General features: G+C 35.8%; 1 protein-coding gene across 1 annotated transcript in view; it reads left to right on the top strand.

The window, feature by feature from the left end:
* LOC150091361 (protein mono-ADP-ribosyltransferase PARP4-like) overlaps positions 1–16,245 on the top strand; it is a 577,845-nt gene that overhangs the window by 207,627 nt on the left and 353,973 nt on the right. The window contains exon 14 of the mRNA XM_090390099.1: positions 11,867–11,966. Within this exon, the coding sequence (XP_090246225.1) occupies positions 11,867–11,966 (100 nt within the window). The remainder of the gene's footprint in view (positions 1–11,866; positions 11,967–16,245) is intronic.

The following is a 16,245-nucleotide window of genomic DNA, read 5'->3' as shown; positions in this document are numbered from 1 at the left end:
GTATTATGTGTTATACTTCTCAACAAGTTTTTAACATAGATGAAGCAGAACTTTTTTGGAAATGAATGCCTAAAAGAAGTTTCATATTGAAAGAAGAAAAAAACATGCCAGGTTTCAAAGTGGCGAAGGATCGGTTGACTTTATTATTGGGTGGTAACTCTGCGGGGGATTTAAAATTAAAACCCCTTTTAGTTTACTAGGAAGAGGGCTAAAGTACAACCCAAAATTGACACATTTTTCATGATTAAATTCATCTATTAAATTAAATCAATTAAAATCAATTTAGATCAATTAAATTCATGATTTTAATTGGAATTTTAAGTTTCATTTTGATACGTAAGTAGTTACCATATGATTATATACGTATGTAATGCAGAATATTTTATATGTACAAATATTTGAATATTAAATATTTTGACCGACATTTGTGCATCTTTTCACCACCGTTTATTAATGATCAGGAAATATCCTATGGCACTGACCGCAACTCACAAATATGTTGCCTTATGGGAATGTGGCGCTCAATTAGCGTGGAGTCACTTAGCGCTCTGTTTTTCCGGAATGAATTATCAGCGTTAAGTGGGGGTCATCTGTAAATATATAATTTATATTTATTTCGTCTCTGGGAACAAGACTATAGGTGTGAGGACGTAGACTTCTTGAGCTCCTGCAAACAGATAAGTTTTCTTAGAAATTTTATCCTATTTTTGATTAATTGACATATTAATTTGTGTTTTACAAATAGATTAAATAGGCTTAATAGCATTTGTTAGCTTATTTTTTTAATTTAACTACTGATTTTGTAAGTTACGACTTGCTACTCATACTGATATTGTATTGGAGTTTTGGCGCAAATATCGTATAGCACATAACCAGTAGCACATAAGAATAGTAGGGTTTTAATTGTAATAAATAAGTAATTTGAAAGTTTTAATCACTTTTTTTTTGGGCATATATCCTTTGTATTTAGCTAAGGATATAACTAATTTAACATTGTGATTGCTACAGTATACATAACTTAATAGCACATATCTTGAACTTGATAGCGTAAGGTATAATGTAAAACTAGATAGTGTAATATATATATCACTGCATTAGCTTAGTATAGTATTGTATAATCAAGTATAGTATAATACAGTATAGTCAATTAATCAATTAAATTTATTAACAGTATTAACTATCATTGCTAACTAATTAAATTGTATTTAAATGAAAATCATGCCCCAGACTAGAGCAGCAAAGCAACATGCTCAATTTGTACAGCAGTCTTTTATTAGTATTAGCATATGATGCAATAAAGCAAGCTTGTAAAGCCTCAGCAAAAAAAAAAAAAAAAAACTACAGGTAGTTCCTGACTTTACAAGTTAATTAGCTCGCGCTCCTAAAGCAAAAACTCATAAAGTGGAAATTTATTTCTCATAGACATAATGTTAAAAACAGCTGTTACTTTCTCAACAGTGAAATTTGACCATAGTCATGTTAAATAAAGGTCAACAAAACAATAGTTTATGCCAAAGGAACAATGCCATCAACATTAAGAAAACTCAATTGATTCAAGTCCTTAAATACTTTAATCAGGTTTACTTGCAGGTGCCTATACTATGATTTATTTATACAAATAAATGAAAACAGCATTTGAAATCAAGCAAATTATAATAATAAAGATTTATTTTTGTCATACAAATGTTAAAGAATGTTTATTCTTCATCATCATCATCATCGACTAAATGCATGTTCGTTGATGGTTCTTCACTCATTGTTGACTTAGCACTCATTGTTTTGTTGGAAGCACAAGGAGGAGTCTTCTTCTTCGGAAATGCTTCAAGGGTCATTTTTTTCCAAGACAGTCTTCTCTTTTCTTTATAAATTTCATGATAGCATGCATAAACATTTTATTAAATCTGTAGCAACTTTTCTAGTGCTCTCGAAATTTGAATCTTGTGACTCACAAATCTCAATTGCTTTTTCTGTTTTGAAAAGCTTCGTCAAGCCCCTTGAGAGTAAAGGAATTGAACAGGAATTTCAGCTGGTAAATCTTCCTCAGCTTATTTACATTTCATCATTTCAAGGAGATCTTCATTTGTGAGCTTTCCATTGTGTGTTCGAAGCAGATCAGCAACATCAGTTGTAGAAATCTTAAGCTGCAGTTGGTTAGCATTATTAACGACTGCCTCTGTTTCATGTTGTATGAACTCTGCTGGTTCTTGAAATCCCTCAAAATTATCAATAAGGTGATAACATTGTTTTTTGGACTAGTGATGTAGTATTACCAGTAGGATTACCTTCAGAAAGGCCAGACAGTAACAGGAGCATATTATGCAGTCCTTTTGAGGTGTTTGCCTGAAAATATCAAAGACAAATCCCGAGGAAAATTTAAACACCCTCCATGTTCTTCTCTCTAATTTTGTTCCAGGTTCGTTTTATTTTGATTGCATCAAAATATGGAATTCTTTCCAAAATTGTTTTAAGAGTTAGACCTCCCTCCTTATCTGTGGCTGAACAAATAAATGCACGCACAGTAGTAATGTATTGTATAGCTATGCATGTGGTTTGAAATACCATATTTATGAATGTTGAGCATTTATTTATTACAATTAATGTTCATATTTTTGATTCTGTTAATACTTGATATTTGGGGGAAAAAAACAAAAAAAACTTGTAACCCTAGGAACTCATAAAGTGGGAACTGCCTGTACACATCTCACCTGTCCATTTCCTCCTAGGTTTGTATAGTTCTTTCTTGATTTTATTCAAACTATCCACTTCCTTCAACAAAGGTTGTTACAACAATCAGTCACCTGCTGGCTGAAGGCAAACATCCACATATCTGTCCTGCAACCATTCTTCCTCCATTTTGAATTTATGCCTCCTCATGAGGGTAGTCTCAGGAAGAGTAACAATGCCATCAACATTAAGAAAACTCAATCCATTTAAGGCCTTAAATATTTCAATCAGGTTTACTTGCAGGCAATTTACAAAACTGAAGACTTCCTTGGTAAGGCTGCTCTTTTGTTCCCTTCACCATTCTTGTTGTCCTTCTCTGCACCCATTCCATCAAACCTACAGTCTTCCTAAAATGCGACCTCCAGATCTGTATACATACTCAACCATGGACTTGTACAAAGGGATAATCACCTCAGCAAAGCTCCTGTATGTCATTGACAAACCCCATGGACTATCCTGACAGCCTGTCTACACTGCTCAGAGAACTTCATATCTGACTGCAGAATTACTTCTGGGTCTCTTTCATTTTCTGTTACGCTGAATGTAGTACCACACGCACACAGTTGAAGTGATAATTTTGTATTACAGATATACCCATATCAATACCTTGAATTTGTCAATGCTAAACTGCAATTGCTATTTCCCAGCCCATCAGCCTAATTTTTTTAGATCTTGTTGCATTAGCTTACCTTGATTACTGCCATTAACCACTCTGTCAACCATTGTATCATCCAAAAACATAAACATTAAGCCTGATATACCTTCAGCAATATTATTAATAAATACAGAAAACAATAATGGGTCCAGCACTGAAACCTGACTCCACTAATAATGTTAGTCCATGAAGAGTAGTGTTCATTCATAACCAATTTGTGTCTTCTCCTACTCAACAATCCCTTTATCCATAGTAGTAACTTGCCCTTAATGCCACATTGCTCCAGTTTGTACAGCAATCTTTTACATGCAACAATATCAGAAGCCTTTGTGAAATTCAAGTGTATGATATCAAAATTATTTTTTGCATCTAATTCCTTTGTTACTGCATCATAATATCCAATCAGATTAGTCAGACAAGATGGCCCTTAACAAATCCATGCTCTGGCTGCGGTATAATTGCATTCATGTCTAGATGCTCCTGCATTACTTCTTGGTGCCTCCGTAGCTAGGTGGGCAGGAGCAGCAGTACATAGCACACGCTTCTTGATTAGACCGCAGTTCGAGCCCATGACCACCACATATCTCTGGAGCAATATGGCCTTAGTTTGCTAATGCTCCTAAAAACCAAATAACAACAACAACATTACTTCTTTAACCAGTGACTCCATTATTTTCCCTGCAACCGAAGTTAAGCTAAGAGGTCTGTAATTGCTTAAATCACCTTTTAATCCTCCTTTGTGAATTGGAGATACATTTGTACACGTCCAGTCCATACGGACCTTCCCCAAATCCAAGGATGCTTTCATAATTATGGTTAGGGGTTTACTTATCACCTTTACTGCCTCCCTTAATATAATTGGATAGATCTCATGCACCCCAGGTGCCTTTTTTATGTTTAGCTTCAAGAATTTCTCTTTCATTTACCTTTCAGTTATCACAAAATCATATATCTCCCCTTTAGATTTTGATAAACTTCTAGCATCCCCTTCCCTAAAGAATTCCTCTTTTAAATGTAGATGCAAAATACCTATTCAGTTTATCGGCAACATGAGCAGGGTCATCAACATTTAAACCATTGACATTAAGTGGTCCAATGTGATAAAAGTTAAAATTTCACATCAGTACATTCTGCAACTCCTTCCTTCTACCTGTTACTATAAGCATAGAAATCTTTGTTGCTGATCTCTGCATACTTTGCAAGAGGTGTCCATAATCTGTCCTTTGTGACTTGATTGCAGACTAGTTTACAGTGACTCTATTATTTTCCCTGGAACAGAAGTTAAGCTGAGAGGTCTGTAATTACCCACATCACCATTTGATGTGCCTTTGTGATTTAGGGATACATTTGCACGTCCCCTGTCCATAGGGACCATTTCTGAATCAATAGATGCTCTCTTAATTGTGGCTAAGAGTTTGCTTATCTCCTTTACTGCCTCTCTTAATATAAGTGGATAGATCCCATCCACCCAGGTGCTTTTTTATGTTAAGCTTGAATAATTTCTGTTACACTTTCCTCTCAGTTATCACAAAATCATTTAGCTAACTGTTAGATTCTGATGAATTTCTGGCAATCTCCTCCCTAAAGAACTTTGCATGCTTGAATGTAGATGCAAAATACCTATTCAGCTTGTCAGCTACCTGAGCAGGGTCATCAACAGTTAAACCATTGACATCAAGTAGCCCAATGTGATTCAACTCCTTCCTTCCACTGTTAATATAAGCATAGAAGTCTTTGCTGCTGATCTATGCATACTTTGCAAGAGGTTTCTCATAATCTGCCTTAGCTTGTCTAACTTCCTTAGTGACTTGATTACAGACTAGTTTATATCTACCCTAGGTTTCTCTATCACCTGATGATTTGTGTGTGTATTTTTTCTCTTCCACAAGTCTGTTCAGTTCATCTGACATCTGTTTAGATCTAAGAACAGTATATCCTAGTTGGTATGAAATACCTAGTAGCCTCTGTGATTATTTCCCTGAATTTTTTCCATTTAGAATATTTTGTTGGTGACATGATCAGTTGGTTCCAGTCTGAGACCACTGTAGTTACCCTTAAGAAAGCAAAAGCCTTTGCCTTTTACAGGAATTACATCATCAAAAAATTGCACATTAGTACATTCTAATCACTGCCACTCAGTGGGTCTTTTGCCTGCAGATTCTTAATGGATGAAGAATCATTGCTGATAATCAGAGTGAGAGTATTGCTTAGTCTTGTTTCTCTCTAACATACTTCTGTAGAAAACAATAAGCCAATAAATCCACAAAAGTCTTGCTAGTGATCATGTGACCAACTCAGAAATTGCAGTCAATATCTGGAAAGTTAAAATCCCCCATTATAACATATTCTGATTTACTGGCCCATGCCATTTCACTGTATAGCTGTTTGATATACTCATCACGGTCATTAGGCCTATAGCATACTCTCATTTTTCCCAGTGCTTATGTCACATAAAACTGACTCAACATGGCACTGGCCACCCATTTTAACTGGATGCACTGCCTTAGATTTAATATGCTTCTTAACTAAGGGCATCACCCTTCCCTCACTCCTGTCTTGTCCATCCTTCTTGTATACATTGAATTCCTCATATTAAATTCAGGATCACTTATGGTTGAGTAATATTTCCAGTATCCCCACAATGTACATTTGAAGACTTAATCGAATTCATCAAATTTATTATAGTGTGCATGTAAATACAGGGTGTCTCAAAAATATTGGTACAAACGTTTAGGGGAAGTAGGTAACATCTAAAGGAATGTGAATCGCATAGGAACCCATAACCGGAAACATCACCGTAAGTCGGTACACGGCTCTGTTCATCAGTTCGCGAGAGGGAAAATTTCTGGTTTACTCATTCAAGCAGTAGTCGCCGCATGAAGAGCATGCATCGATATACGAACTGTGAGCTGGCAGACATGCACCTAGTGTATGGATTAGCAGAGGGCAATGGACGAGCCGCTCAACAAATTTATGGAGAACACTTCCCAGCTTGGCGCATTATAGCCTTAGTTGCTAATGCGCCAATAAAACCCAACAACAACGCTTCCCAGACAGACATGTACCGGACCACCATTTGTTTGCGCATGTGCATCAAAATTTGTGCGATTATGAGTCATTTAGAGGTAACAGGAGTAGAGCGGGCAGACCACGTTCAACGTGAACTCCCGCCATGGAAGAAAGTGTGTTGAATGCCGTCAAGAATAATCCTACTACCAGCACACGTGCCGTTGCCTCTGGCTTAAGAGTGTCTCGTTTTACACCTCTTTCATCTCCAAAGGTTCAGTTACTGCTCCCCCAAGATCATCCTGCATGTGTGGCTTTTGCGCGGTGGTTTCTCCAAGAAAGTGTTCAAGACTTGAATTTTCCAGCCTTTGTTTTGGTCACGGATGAGGCTTATTTCACTCGGGAAGGCTTATTCAATTAGCACAATGCTCATGTGTGAGCTCACGACAACCCACATGGTGTGCGCCCTCATGTGGCACAACTTCGCTTTGCAATGTTGTGCGAAGCGATGTTGTGCTGATCCATAATCCTCTATGGATTAGCTAATCCTCTGCTAATCCATACACTAGGTGCATGTCTGCCAGCTCACAGTTTGTATATCGATGCACGCTCTTCATGCGGCGACTACTGCTTGAATGAGCAAAGTGAGACGCAACATTTGGTTTCAACAAGACGGGGCACCTGCCCATTATGGAAGGTGTGTTCGTGACCATTTGAACAGGCGTTTTGGGCATTGATGGATTGGCCGTGGTGGACCCGTTGCCTGGCCCCTACGCTCACCTGATTTATCGAGCCTTGATTTCTTTCTGTGGGGGGGCCCTTAAATATATTGTGTATGAATTGCCTGTGGAGACGGAAATGGATCTCGTGGCGAGACTTGTCTGCGTTGCTGCTACTGTCAAAGAAACTCCAGGTGTGTTCGACCGTGTCCGTCAATCCATGCTGCGTCGGTGTCATGCATGCATCGCGTCTCATGGTGGAACCTTCAAGCATCTGTTGTAACATAATGAAATGCATCCATCTCGTACTCCATTGTTAATATTATGTCAAATAAATGTTTGCCACTAATTACTGTCTTGTGTCATTTCTGCTTCTTGTGCCTCTGCTACTACTTTCCCGTGACGTTTACGGTTATGGGTTCCTATGCAATTCACATTCCTTTAGATGTTACCTACCTCCCCTAAACGTTTGTACCAATATTTTTGAGACACCCTGTATACATGCACGGGTTCATACTCTTGGTTTCCCTAATACAGCCCATATATTTACCATCCATTAATACCCATAGTAAGGCTAGAAATTCCCAACACCTTGCTTTTAAAGCTGCTCCATGTTCCAATAGAAGCAGTGCAAGAATTACTTTCACCTCTGCCTGCGGCTCTAGTTAATCTATTGGTCTGTGTATCCCTTCAATCTAGCATCTTTCTGACCTGCCTATCACTGATTTGATAGCATCAGCTAATATTCTTGCACCCATTCTATTTAAGTATACCACTTCCCTGTAAAAACAGTCTCTCCTGTTAACAAGCACAGACCATGCTGCGAAAAATTCTATCTCACGGGCCTTGCACAAACTCTCCTGGGCCATATTGATTGACTAAGCTCCTAACATGTACTTCTTATTATGTCTGGGCAGAATTGTAAACACTTGGAATTTTAATTTGAGAAAAATTCTCGAGTTTCGTAACTTGTCACTTTTTAACTTGTACTTGTTAAGTTCTCATATCTCATACTTTTAATACCATTAGTGCCAATGTATACAACAGTATTATCTTTTGTGCCCTTAAAAGATGATATCTGCTTTACATCATCTACTTTTGCCCCTGGTAGTCATGCCCTGGTGCTATTACACAATATATTTTCTGTTTCGTTGACAATTGACAATAACTACCACCTATGGGATGAGTTCATGCTGCCTTTAGGGATTACCACTGTGTTGCCTGATGCATAAGTATGAGCTCTGGCATTGAGTTGGGCAGCTGAGAACTTGATACTCCCCAGTTTAATTCTTTTGAGGGCATCTACCTTACTCTTCAAGCTCTCATCAATGCCCATCAAAATGCTGAGCTAGTGCCTAATTTCTTCACACACTCTGCACCAAACAGACAGAAAGACTTTGCTCTTAGCTGTATTGTGTCCCGTTACTGGACACAATACAGCATGTGCAATTTTTTTTAGATATTCCTATTATAGTAAAATTTAAAAACATTGCACATGTAGCACATTTCAGTAGGGTGTAATTTGTAGAGAAGCACCCCTTTTCAGTTCTGTCCCAAGCTACAGCACTTTGAGTCCTTTGCTTTGTTGCTGTAGTCTGGGGCATGATTTCCTTTTAAATTTAGTTTAATTTGATAATACAGGCAGCCCCCGTATAACATGGTATTTCTACAACATGATTTCACTCTAACATGATTGATAAATTGCAGCAATCTTCGCACAAAACAGTACTCCTACAACGAGGTTTCGTTCTAACATGGTTTGAGAATTGCGGGAAATCTCGCATAACACAGTATTTTTGAGCTTTTGTGCTGGGAAAACCCTGCTATTATGTTAATGTAATTTTGAACGTTTCCATTCCTTTTTGTGAATCCCTTCTGTTGACTCATTAGTTGTTATTGCCTTCTTGATATTTCTCTAAAGCACATTTTTGGAAGTCACGACCATAAAACAATAAAAACAATTTGCAGTTTCCAGTTTATTGGTCTTTTCTGTTAGTATAATCAATTATAAACAGGGAGCAAACTCAATCTTCTTGCATTTGCTATAGTACCGATAGCTGGAATTGTGGGTTTTCACATTATTAAGGTGAAATGTGTTTCCCCTTCCATGAAATATTCAACCATATAAAAAATATAAATAAATTTTCAGAAACTCATTACTCCGTATCATGTTTGTTGCAACTTGCGTGTGTGCCGTGTTCTTTGTTATTAATTGCTTATCATTTTCACTGTTTTAAATTTTACAACAAAAAGAAAAAAAAGTCAGTGAACAGAAATATCAATCAGTTAGTATGTACATATTACAGTACATATTAATTAAGCTATGTACGTAAGTGTAAATTTATTTTTATTTTGCTTACTGGAAAATATTCTTCAGATTTTTACGTATCATTGTGCTTATTTGAGACCATAAAAAATAACTGTGACTTCGAAGGGTGCAATTCGTGACTTTTAAAGAGAGCAGAAGATACATGAAATTTAGTTGCTGCAGAAGAGATTGTGCTTATCAGTGATGAAGAGGAAGAAAATTAAATGAATCTACATTATCTCACATATAAGTATCACAGTTTGTAAAGTAAGATGTTTGTTCATTTATTACTATTTAAGTTATTACTATTATAAAAATAAAGTTAAAATATTAAGTTATTACTACTATAAAAATTAAGTTTCTGATAGTTATATATAAGAAAAAAAAGCGTATTTTTGTTAGCTTTTGGAACGTAACTCCCCTTGTTGTACTGGTTCTTAGTCTCACATAACACGGTTTCACGTTACAACATAAGAAAAGCACCTGGGGTGGATGGGATCTATCCAGTTATATTAAAGGAGGCGGCAAAGCAACTAAGCAAACCCTTAGCCATAATTATGAGAGCATCCTTGGATTCACGGGAGGTCCCCACGGACTGGAGATGTGCAAATGTATCTCCAATTCACAAAGGGGGATCAAAGGGTGACACGAGTAATTACAGACCAGTTAGTTTAACTTCTGTTCCGGATAAAATAATGGAGTCACTGGTTAAAGATGCATTGCAGGATCATCTAGACAAGACTGCAGCAATAATTCAGACACAGCATGGGTTTGTTAGGGGAAAGTCTTGTCTGACAAATTTGATAGGATATTATGATGTGGTTACAAAGGAACTGAATGCAAAAAATAATTTTGATATCATATATTTGGTTTCAGGAAAGCTTTTGACACTGTTGCGCATGGAAGACTATTGTACAAATTGGAGCAGAATGGTATTAAGGGTAAGTTGCTACAATGGATAAAAGGATGGTTAAGTGGGAGAAGACAGAGGGTGGTAATCAATGGGTGCTGATCTTCGTGGACTAATGTTATTAGTGGAGTCCCACAGGGGTCGGTGTTAGGTCCACTGTTGTTTTGTATATTTATCAATGATATTGATGTAGGTATATCAGGCTTAATGTCGAAGTTTGCAGATGATATAAAGGTTGGCAGGGTTGTTAATGACAGTAATGGCAGTGTGCTACTGCAACAGGATCTAGATAATTTGGGCAGATGGGCTAAGAAGTAGCAACTGAAGTTTAACCTTGACAAATGCAAAGTACTGCATATGGGTAGAAGTAACCCCAGAGAAACGTACCAACTGTGTGGTACTACACTTAAGGTGGTAGAAAATGAAAAAGACCTGGGAGTAATTGTGCAGTCAGATATGAAGTTTTCTGAGCAATGCAGACAGGCTGCCAGGGCATGTCATGGGGTTTTGTCAATGATATATAGGAATTTTGCTAGCAGGGAGAAGGAGGTGATTGTCCCTCTGTATAAGGCAATGGTCAGGCCACGGCTTGAGTACTGCGTACAGGTCTGGAGGCCTCATTTTAGGAAGGATGTAGATTTACTTGAGTGTGTACAGAGAAGGGCAACAAGATTGGTGAGGGGAATGAAGAGAGGGTTAAGTCCTGCAAATTGCAGTGGCTGGAGACTAGGCACCTGCGCAGTGATCTGATTGAGGTGTATAAGGCCTTGAATGGGTTGAGCACACTGAATTCTGATGGGATCCTTCCACTTGTTCAGATTACGAACCTAAGGGGGCATAAATTCAAATTAAGAAAAGACAGATGTAGAATAGATGTGCGGAAATTTGCCTTTAGCCAGCGGGTGGTTAATTGCTCGAACAAACTTCCATCTGTCGTTGTGGAAGTTGACAGGTTAAATAAATTTAAGGAGGAACTGGACAGGCATTTGGAGGGAATGGTGTGATTTTTTTATTTATTTATTTTTTTTTTGGCTGATGCTGCATAAGCTCATACAGTTGCTTTCTTGCATCACATGCCACTACTACTACTACATGAGATTTTGTAGGAACCAAACTACCGTGTTATACGAGGGTTACCTGTATTACAATAAGCTAATATATACCTAAATGCAATAGTATGTATTATGCTGTCAAGTTTACATCATATGTTACGCTATACCATTATGTTCATAGAGTTTTAAATTGTTTATAGCCTTACTAAAAGTGAAATTTCTTAGCTAAAAACAAAAAATGCCAAACTACATGATTAGAACTGATAGTATGTATTTATCACAATTAAAACTCTACAATTCCACTACCATGCACTACCCTGCTAGTTACATGCTACAATATTTGCACCAGATCACCAATATATTGTGTATGATATTATGAAAGCTGAAATATAAAAAAATTTAAAATGTCACTATGTATTCCTTTTATACTTTGTGTAAACACACGTACATATGATATATACATGTATGTTTTTCTTAATTTAAAAATTTCAGAACTACAGCAAACAAGCATTTATTGAAAAGACTTGCTCAAGAGGGTGCTGGTGCTTTTGAATACTTTGATCCTTCTTATAAATATGACTGGGAAAGTAAGGTAAGAAAATAGCAAAAGCATGTTTTTTTTGTGTTTTTGAAATATTACATAATGTTTTATTACTTGCATTGGTAAAATGATGTAGAGAAGCAAAGTTTATGATAAAACATCAGCCAAATAAAAAAATAACTCTGTTTCACCTTCATATGGAACTGAATATGATAAAGTTTTTATTATTATTTTCAACAAAATAATAATTTATGCAAACTATTAAATTTATTCAAATTACTCACTTTTGCAACGCTAGATGGAAGTTAATTCCAGTTATCATTCTCTTGGTGAAGCAGATTTTCATCTGTATTCTGCACCTGCCCTTGAAATTTATGTCCCATTATGTGTATGATAATGGAACATAAATATGATGGGAGAAAGAGTAAAGGTGCCATCAGCATTTAGTTTACTGAAATGCTGATGGCACCTTTACTCTTTCTGAAAACTTCAGTTTTCTAAGCAGTACAGGTGTGGAAGTGGGTAATTTTAGAAATAGGTAGTTTGAATAAATTGAAGGAAGAACTAGAAAAACTGTTTGAGGAGATGGACTGTGAATGGGAATATATTTTTATTTTTTGACTGATGCTGTATATACTTACTTTCTTGTGTCACTAATACTAATGAATTACCATTTCCAATAATAATACAAATTGGTAATATGAATTATTACTACTAATACTAATTAGATCTTTTGAACTCCATTTGTTGATTAGTTAGATGCTTTGAACACTCAGAAGGAAAGGGGGGAATAATTCATGTATTTTTTGCATGAATCCCCCCCCACACACACACTTTCCAACTAGGGCTGATAACCATTCCAAGGTTTTCAAGTTTTCAGCCTTGTGTTTCAGAGGCAAGAATGAACTTGTTCACGTGCGTGCGCACACACACACACGCACACACACGCACGCACACTACATCATTCAGGGTGGGTAACGTTGTACCACCCAGATTGAAAGGAAAAACAATAAGGGCATTATCAAATGCTAGTCAAGCTAAAGGTTATATATAACTATAGTTGGGGCCGGCCTGACAGTATAAGCGAACTAAGCAATCACTTGGGACGGCAAAATTTCGAGAGCACTGAATCTAAAGTTCTGTAAATTATCTTAATTCTGCTGTATTCGAAAGTACCGAAAATCAGCAAAGACATTTCGACATATCGAAACATAGGCTTACTAAAAAGATACTGAGTTCTTTCAATATGTATTAATTAACTTAATAGGAAAATGTCCCCCTGTTCGCTGATGCTTGCCAACCACCCCACTCATTACTCGCTGTGTATTCATTCTGAATAGGCACCGATTACATTCAGATTGGTTTAATGCAAACATTTTATGATTTTAACAAATTTATATGCCATTTTAATGAGAAATTAACAAATTTATATGCCATTTTAATGAGAAATTAACAACATTTATATGTTTAAGACCTATAATTCAGATTTTTGTTATAAACAACATTATAAATTACTTGATTTTCCTCTGTGCATCCCCTAAAATTTTATGAATTTGATGAATATAATTTATAAGGAATTTATATTTGGTTTTTAAACAAATAAACTACATGACTCGATAAAAAATAAACTTAGAGGAATGAAAATTACCAAAGATTAAATTATCTGAGATAGAGGGTTGAAATAAGAGAGACAAAAATAAGTTTCCAATCTTATTTGTAATAAAGAAATAAGCAGTATCCAATTTATTTGAATTTAATCCATAACTTCATTCTTTTCCAGGAAAGTTTTAATCTTATTTTTAATGTAATTCTTAATGCCACTGCACTGAAATTGCCGAGGTCAATGATACAAGTAATCATAGAAATTTTGTAAAAGTTATGAAAACTCAAATATAAATTTAATAAAAGTGAATCAACAGCAAGAATAAGAATCCATTTGTGCGTTTTAGCACTATATTCATAATAATATCCCAATACTAAATATCTTGAAGGATAAAAAATTTAAACCAATCATAACAAAACTATCATTTTTACTTTTTATCTTATCCTAATCCTAATTAGATCCCATGATAGTTATTTTATTAGAAATTATTTTATACCTTACAGTAGATATTCATTAAAAGTGATACTCTGAGGAATTTCAGACTTCTAGGTTTATTTCTTATCAAGTTAGTCACAAAATTTTATCGTTGCGATAAATGAACGATAATGATCATTATGATTCATTTCGTAGATTACTGCTGCAAAAATATCAAATAATATTACAACAGTTGTTAGTATTATTTATTATTTTCATAATTATAAAAAATAAAAACACTATTCCTTATTATTTTACAGTTAAACAGAATGATGCTTAGACAAAAAATTATCGGGTGCTGAATATTGCAAGAGAAAAGCTAAGACTCAATTAAAAATTAAAAAGCAATCAGGGTCATTGAAAAAATTCTTAAAAGAAGAGCCAGCTTTGAGAGAATCCATGCCGACCGGGCTAGCCGGGTGGGTAAAGTGCCTGCCTGGCAACCCAAAGGTCGCGGGTTCGATTCCTGCCTCGGGCTTGGATCAAAGTACTGCAAAAACCTTGGGAGGTGCATTATGGCCACAGAAGCCTATGTGCCAACAACTACCAAAAAAAAAAAAAAAAAAAAAGAGAGAGAATCCATAATAAATGAAACTGTGGTTCTCAAAGACAGGAAAGATGAGCTTTCTTCACATGAGTCTGCGGAAGCAGAAGATAGCGTGATAAATTTAGATCTTAGAGTAGAACGTGTTGATGGGATCATTGATAATATTTCAGATCCTGCAACCTGGTAATCTGTTATGACAGATTCATTTAGATTAAAAGCAATTTTAAAAGGCCCGGAAAAGCCAAGTGCTGATTTTAATTATCCTAAAGACAAGAATAACTGTAGATTTACTGTTGCAAATATCAAAAGGAAATTGAGAAATGGAGAGGAGATTACCAGAAAATGGCTTGTGTATTCACCAATTAAAAACGCAGTGTTTTGCTTTTTTTGTAAACTCTTTAGCTCAACAAAAATTTTTCTTGCTCAGAATGGTTATAATGACTGGAGAAATTTGAGTCAAACCCTTAAAGAGCATGAAACCTCACCAATTCATTTCAAATCGCATAAAAAATGGATAGAACTCAAAAAAGGCTTCTAGTAATGAAACATTAGATTCACATTTTCAAAACAATTTGAGTACTCAAACTCATCATTGGCTAAGGGTATTAGAAAGACTATTTGCAGTTGTCAAATTTCTCGGACACCAGTGTCTTGCATTTAGGGGTTCATCGGACAGATTGTATGAAAGCAATAATGGGCATTATCTGCAATTAGTAGAGCTGCTGGAAAAATCTGATTCTCTCATGGCAGAGCATTTGCAAAGAGTAAAATCCAATGAACTCCATAACCATGATTTAGGGAAAACTGTTCAAAATGAACTAATACAGTTAACATCCCTGGCAGTGCGAAATAAGATATTAGAAAATTTAAAGCAGGCGAAATATTATTCGATAGTTGTTCATTGTACTCCAGCCATAAGCAAAGTTGAACAGACATCAATAGTAATACGTTTTCCCAATATCAATTAAGGAGCAGAAATTTGTGAGCATTTTCTGAATTTCGTTCCGGTCGAGAAAACAACTACATCAGAACTTACCGAGGCTATTTTTACAGAACTTGAAAAGTCTGGTATTTCCATCAGTAATATGTGTGGTCAAGGATATGACAATGCTTCAACAAACATGAAAGGCAGACATTCAGGTGTTCAAAAAAGGATACTTGAGGTAAATAATTGAGCATTTTTTGTTCCTTGCCATACTCACTCTTTAAATCTTGTCACCAATAATGCTGCTAATCATCTCACATTGCTGTATCATTTTTTAGAGTAATATAGGCTATCTGTGTTTTCATGAGTGGATCTACAAGACGTTGGTCTATTTTAATCAAAAATGTTACTAAATTAACAGTAAAACCATTGAGTGAAACTAGATGGGAAAGTATAGTAGAGGTGATAAAAACCTTTCAAGTTTCATTCTGGCAAAATTTATGATTCCCTTTATGAAATAAGTTAAGATTCGGCCTTTGATCCATTTGCCTACCATGAAGCGGAAACATTAGCAAATCAAATGAAAGATTTCCATTTTATTTGCTGTATCATTGTCTGGTATAATATTTTAAAGACAATAAACATAGCCAGTAAGTATTCACAGGAAGAAAAAATTTTTATTTTGAAAGTTGTTAATATATTAAAATAAACCCTAGAAAGCCTCAAGAAATGTCAGTCTGACATTGTATTTGATGAAATTTTAGAAGATGCCAAAAAAATT

The sequence above is a fragment of the Mastigoproctus giganteus genome, chromosome 1 (genome assembly GCF_048544385.1).
Source record: "Mastigoproctus giganteus isolate SK-2022 chromosome 1, ASM4854438v1, whole genome shotgun sequence".
NCBI lineage: Eukaryota > Metazoa > Arthropoda > Arachnida > Uropygi > Thelyphonidae > Mastigoproctus > Mastigoproctus giganteus.
Note: the sequence above shows the minus strand (reverse complement) of the source record. Positions and strands in the feature narration are given on the sequence as shown.